The following is a 6,784-nucleotide window of genomic DNA, read 5'->3' on the forward strand; positions in this document are numbered from 1 at the left end:
ATCGAAGACCTCTCTCTCTCTGCCTCTCCTCTGTCTGTGTAACTCTGACTTTTAAATAAATAAATAAATCTTAAAAAAATAAAATAAAATGTATGATCTGATCCAAAAGTTAAAGAATGAACTTATTTATTTCTTATAGATTAAAAAATTAGGGGGTTTACATTGTAGTGTAGTGGGTTAAGCCACTGCCTGTGGTACCAGATCCTATATGGGCACCGGCTTGTGTTTCAGCTGCTCCACTTCCAATCCAGCTCCCTGCTAATGGCCTGGGAAATCAGTGGAGGAGGACCCAAGTCCCTGGGCCTCTGTACTCATGTGGGAAGAAGCTCCTGGCTCCTGGCTTCAGCCTGGCCCAGTGCTGGCTGTTGCAGCCATCTGGGTTCTTCAGGAATGTTATTTATTTTCCTTCTTTCTTACGTAAAGACGAAAGTGCATTCCTTAGCTTAATAAAACAAAATAAAGACTTCAATATTCACTTGTACACTGCTGAAATTTCTAATATCTTCAACTGCTCACTCTAAAAATAATTAAAATGTAATCAGTATCATTTATCATTTATAACCACAAATGGCATTCAGAACACCTGGAATAGATATTCTGATAATACACGAGGAAAATTAGAAAGATGGCTGGAAGTTGAAAGCCTGAATTTTACTCTGGACTTAATTAAGGACGAAAGAGAGATAAGAGAGTGCTCCATCTGCTGGTGTCCATCCAAAGGCCCACAATGGCCATGGGCCCCAGGCAGAAGTCAAGAACGCAATCCAGGTGCCCCATGTGGATATAACAGGAACCCAACTACTTCACAGAGAGGGAGAGAGAGAGAAATCTTCCATCTTCTGATTCACTCCCCAAATACCCTCAACAGCCATAGCTGGGCCAGGCTGGCCCCATCCTGGTCTCCTTCATGGATAGCAGGGACCCAAGTACCCGGGCCACCTTCTGCTCTCTTCCCAGGTGCATCAGCAGGGAGCTGGATGAGAAGCGGAGCAGCCAGGACTCGAACCTGCACTCCGGTACGGGACGCAGGTGTCCCAGGTGGTAGCTTAACCCGCTGGGCCATGACGCCTGCCCCTGGATTTTACTTTCAACTGCAACACTGACTCTCAGGTAACCTTAGGTGTCTGACAACCTTCCTGAGCCGCACTGTCACCATCTACGAAGACAGTGAAAGCTGCTGACGTATGCGAGAGCACCCCCAAGTCTGTGCAGGACACAAATATGTAAGCCGTTATTATCCATCATTGTACCATGACAGGTACTCCTTCTTTTAAAACACAGCCAAAAAACCTCCACTCAGCCAGATCGCTCCTCTCTACTTTGGCCCCAAGCTTACCTGACAAACTGCCATAACAGAATCAGAGCATCAAAATCAGATAGGGAAACAGCCAATCCTCAACCTGACTTGCTCCTTTCTGAACAAAGGCAAACTATAGATTTATTGAAGTTTCTTCCTGCACAGCTTAATACTGATGGTTTATTTTCCCAGAAGACTGTCTGAAAAAAATCATCCTTGTTTTGTATTGTCACAGGAAAAAAATTTAAGCCTGCAACTACAGTCGATATTCTACAAATATGTCTTGAGGCAGATGTTTGGCCCAATGGTTAAAAGGCAATTAGGTGGTGACAGAACCCAGAGAGTTTCGAGTGGAGAAGCCCAGGAGTCCTGCAGAGACTGAGCAGGTCCACGCAGAGGGAGCAAAGAGTCACGGGGACATGGCAGAGGGTGGTGGAGAAGCCAAATGGCGTGACTAATGCCACGCCACCCCCATTCCCCGGGCACACCAGCACCCAAGAACAACAACAACAAAAAAAATCAAAAGAACAATAAATTTCAAAATCCATTAAAAAAAAAAAAAAAAGGCCAATTAGGGTGCCTACATACCAGACTGAAGTACCTAGGGCTCAATATCCACCTCTGGCTCTGGTTCCTGACCCCAGCTTTCTGCAAATGCGAACCCTGGGAGGCACTGGTAATAGCTCAAGTAGTTTGGTACCTGCCACCCACGTAGGGGATCTGGCTTGAGTTCCAGGCTCTTGGCATCGGCCTGACCTAGGCCTTGTTGTTACAGGAATTTGGGGGGTGGATAAGAGGATAGAAGATGGGTAAAGCCTCAGCGTCCAGTGCCAGAATCCCATATGGGTGCCAGTTCAAGTCCTGGCTGCTCCACTTGCAATCCAGCTCTCTGCTATGGCCTGGGAAAGCCGTGGAAGATAACCCAAGTCATTGGGTCCCTGCACCTGCATAGGAGACCCGAAAGAAGTTCCTGGTTCCTGGCTTCGGATCGGCCCAGCTCAGGCCATTGAGGCCATCTGGGGAGTGACCAGATGGACAACTTTCTCTCTGTTTCTGTCTCTCTCTAACTCTACCTCTCAAATAAATAAATAAAATCTTTTTCTTAAAGATTTATTCATTTATTTGAAAGGCAGAGTTACAGAGAGGCAGGGGCAAAGGCAGACAGAGGTCTCCCATCTGCTGGTTCACTCCCCAGATGGCTGCAACGGCCAGAGCTGGGCACAACCAAAGCAAGGACCAGGGGTTTCTTGCAGGTCTCCCACACAGATGCAGGGGCTCAAGCACTCGGGCCACCTTCCGCCGTCTTCCCAGGCACATCAGCAGAGAGCTGGATTGGAAATGCAGCAGCCAGGACTTGAACAAATGCCTATATGGGATGCCGGCACTACATGTGGTGGCCTTACCTGCTATGCCACAGCACCAGTAAATAACATCTTAAAAAAAAAAAAGAAAAGGGCCAGCACTGTGGCGTGGTAGGTAAGGCTGCCACCTGCAGTGCCAGCATCCCATATAGACGCTGGTTCGAGTCCCAGCTGCTCTATTGCCGAACCAGCTCTCTGCTATGGCTTGGGAAAGCAGAAGATGGCCCAAGTCCTTGGACCCCTGCACCCGTGCAGGAGACCTGGAGGAAGCTCCTGGCTTCAGATCAAGGCAACTCTGCCCATCGCAGCCATCTGGGGGAATGAACCAGCGAATGGAGCACCTGTCTCTCTGCCTCTGCCTCTCTGTAACTCTGCCTTTCAAATAAATAAATAAATCTTTAAAAAGAAGGAAAAAAAAAAAAAAAAGGAAGGCAGGAAGGAAGAAATCTGAGCCACGTGCAGTTGAAATCTGTGTGTCACTTTATTAAGTCATGATCAATCACTGAGGGAGCCCAAAGAAGCCCTCATTTCCAGAGGAGACAACCGAGGCCAAGGAAGCAGCACACTGCTGGCCTGCGCAGAGGCTGGGACAGAAGTCAGGAGCCCTGCGAGAGCTCGCGGGAATGCCAAAGGGTCAAAGAGCAGGAGGCGCCTTACAGACAACACAGGCCCTGCTGTGATCCTCTTGGGAACCCTGGTCTCCCAGAGGTGCACGCAGGGGTGGGGGGGGGTGGGTCACGGGAAACCCCAATGAAGGCAAAGGGACAGATTTGGCATTTCATCCCACCTCAGTGTACTGGACGCCGGGCCTCTTCCCGGACCTAGGTGGATTCCAGCTTCCCCCAGGCCAGGAGAAGTGTGCAGCCTGCGTGGTTACTAACGATGATGGAAAGACTCAGTGGTCCTAAGAGCTTGTTCCTAGCGAACTCACCCCGGGGCCAGAAAGCAAAGGCAGCAGACAGGAAGTTCTCTGCAGAAAAGACTTCCTTCTGCTACAGAGTTGCTCTCCAGTGGGACTGAGGAATTCTCCAGGCCCTTCTAGTCCTCAAACCCTCAAATTCCAGGAAACCAGGCGGCTTCCACTGCTCCTCTGAATAACTCACGCATTCCTTTCCTCTTAGTAAGAACAAATACTAGGTTTTTCTTTGGCCAGGCACAGACGCAGGGAAAACAGCAGAGTTTCCATAGACAAGAATAAGAGAAGCCACACATTGACGCTATTCCCAGACACGCCTAAATCTGCCTGCTTGGAACAGAAGGACCTCGAAAGACAAGAAGTGCATTACATGGATCATTCTTTGCTTTCCAGGCCTCTGGGTGGCCTTGTCACGGGAAGAAATGCATGCATGTTAGCCAGCACGAGGAGCGAGACTGGCCAGGACCCAGCTTCCAACCATCACCCCGATCGCAGGTCTCAGCAGCACTGTTCAGCAATCACACCGCACGGACATAAACCAGAGGCCAGGGCGTTTCTTACACAACTCCAGGTCACGAGGTCACCGCACACCTTCAGTTCTGTGTCGCCAACAAAAGGCAGAAAGAGCTCAGGTTCCAATGCTCGCCAAACCCTGTGGTCTGCGGGTAATCTGTGCCCGTAAAACACACACAGCACCCGGCTTCACACAAATCTGGAGTGTTGCTCCCAGCTCGGTCTCCAAGCCTCACGAAATACGTTAGAGGAGGGAAATGGTTGAAGCATACTTGTTAATAACTCTTCCACTCTGTTTTTCCATGAGGCGGATTTCTTTTCAACCGTCACAGAGTTCAGAGAAAAATAAAATCACCGCAAAACTAAAAGATGCTATCCTCACATAAAATATTAATACTGAAAACTTATCAATGTATTTCCCCAAAAGGACATGGAACACACAACCGGAAGCCGAACAACAAAAGACACGCACTCCCTTTGGGCAAGAGTGGATACAGCAGCGAATGCTACAGCGGCAGAAGCTGCACTAACATTACCCAGCCCAGCAAACACACTTAGGGACTCACACGTTCCCCTTTGATGTCAGTTTGAAAAATTAAGCAGCTGAAAAAAAAAAAATTAAGCAGCTGGTTTCTCTGGAAAGAAAAGGGGGGGGGGACTTTAAAATTACACCTTTAAAATTCAGGTACAATAAATTTAAAAAAAAAATTTGCCTCCTGGCTCTAATTTCCAAGTCCACCTCATTTTCTTTTTCTTGTTCAAACATGGTGAGTCATATCAAACATCTGGTGCTCACGAAATTTACTGCTTTAAATTCAACTGAAAATCGACCGTCCACAACTGAACAAGTGCCATCTCAATTCAGAGAAACTGAGTGCTGTCTTCACCTCTACACAGCATCTCCATACCTGTATTTGAAAATGCAGATTTTTTTTCTCTTCCTCTTGACTTGGAGGGGAAAAAAGCAGCAACGAATGCAGCCATCACAAACAGGACTCGTCCGGGGAGGAAAACGGGGGCTCTCTCCCTGAGCGCCTCTGTGACAGCTTTTAAAAATCATCTAAACGTCTACTTACTTAAGCACCAGACTAAACCCTCAAATGCCAAGTGTTCGTTTGCCGTGGTAATGGAATAAAAGGCCGGGAACAGGGAGGGCTGGCCAGCAGGATCTGGATAATCAGACGGGAGGGCCAAAGCTTTAAGCCGCAGGCTGAGGTTCGGATTCCTTCCTTTCCCGGGCTTTCCCTCCGGCGGGGGCAGGCAGGAGGGAGGGCACAAAGTCTAGAGTACATCAGAAAACAAGGCAGAACATCCCGCTGGAGAGGCAGCCACAGGAGAGCAGGGGGAAGAAAATCCAGTGTCCCATTTTCAGCCTGGCGACTCCCTTCCAGAACTCAGCACCGCCTGCCAAAAGCAACGGCAGCGGAGCAGATGACTAACCATCACCCTCAACCTCCGCCTGGCCTCCTCGCGGGAAGTCCTGGTGGCTGAGACACGGCGGGGCAGAGCAGCCAGAGACCGGGGCCCGGCGGAGCAGGGATGCAACCACGCTGAAGCCGCCTTTCTCGTCCCGGTCGTATTCTGAAGATCACAAGCCACCTGCTGAGCTCGGGACTAACTACACTGCGCATCTGCTCTCACACACACATCGCACTCGCTTGTGAATCCCAGAAACCGGCCTTGGCGAAGACAGCTGAAGTTGGAAAGCAATGCATCCCTCCCGGCCAACACAACCAGACAAACTCACTGAGCTGATTTCACCCTAACAGAATGCAAAGGGGTTACTGGGAGCACAGCCCAGCAGCCGCCCTTTGCCGAATGGGCTTCACCTGGGCGAAGGAGCCAGGCAGAAATCTCTTGACACGGTACCTGGCCTCCTTCTCAGCTGTGCAGAGCACCTGCCACGCCCTCCTGATTAACGCAAACCATCAACTTCGGAGACTGATAAAATACCCTTGGGCGCCCTGTGCTCCTGACCGGCCAGCGGCCACGTCCTCCCTAAGACCCCAGACCCAGGACGGCTGTTCTTGAACCCACGGTCTGCTACCCTCCTCATCCACCGGTGCATTAAACTTCTCCCCTTCATCCCCAAAACTTGTCCCCCCCGCGGCGTGGACGCGGACCCCGCACTGGGTAAACGAGGCCAGCTCCTCAAGAAACTCCAGCAGCCCGAGCGGCGACCTGCACAAAAAGCCCCCTCTGGGCACCGTGGGGCTGCGAGACCGCGCTCCCCGACGCCCGCCTGCCCGAATCCGGGGGTCCCAGGTTGGAAGCGGGGAGGGGGCGCGCAGCCCCCGCCCGACGCCCCGCCCTCTCCCCCCCCCAGCCTCCGCCTCCGCCCTCGTCCCTCTGCCCGCTCCACGGGAGACCAGCCTCGTGCGTGCCTTTCCGACCTGTACCCGTGGGAGGCCAGTCCACAGCGCGACGCCTCCATGGCCGGCTCTCCGGAACGACAAGCAGGGGCAGACCCCCAGACGCCGCTGCTGGGGTGGCAAGTCTGGCCGGCGGCCGGGCCCCGCCCCCTGGCAACCACACCCCGCACTGTCGCCGGCGCCCATTGGCCCTCGCGCCGGCCGCCCCTCTCTCATTGGACTCCTAAGGGGCGGGGAGGAGCCCGGGAGTTAAAGGCGCCTGCGCCAGGGCGGGGACGCGGCGCCGGGGCTGGATCCCCTGGAGCGCTGGGCTGGGCAGGCACTG

The 6,784-nt window shown here is 51.9% G+C and overlaps 1 protein-coding gene across 6 annotated transcripts in view; it reads right to left on the reverse strand.

The window, feature by feature from the left end:
• Positions 1-6,580, reverse strand: part of TULP3 (TUB like protein 3) — a 51,061-nt gene extending 44,481 nt beyond the window's left edge. The window contains exon 1 of one of the 6 annotated variants that reach the window (XM_062194807.1): positions 6,487-6,580. In XM_062194807.1, coding sequence (XP_062050791.1) covers positions 6,487-6,521 — 35 coding nt within the window. In that variant the 5' untranslated portion in view covers positions 6,522-6,580. Of the gene's footprint in view, positions 1-4,995; positions 5,497-6,471 lie in introns of those variants that run through there. The other 5 variants (XM_062194806.1, XM_062194805.1, XM_062194803.1 and 2 more) reach the window with 5 other exon arrangements.
• Positions 6,581-6,784: the final 204 nt, after the last annotated feature.

Source organism: Lepus europaeus, chromosome 6, assembly GCF_033115175.1.
Source record: "Lepus europaeus isolate LE1 chromosome 6, mLepTim1.pri, whole genome shotgun sequence".
NCBI lineage: Eukaryota > Metazoa > Chordata > Mammalia > Lagomorpha > Leporidae > Lepus > Lepus europaeus.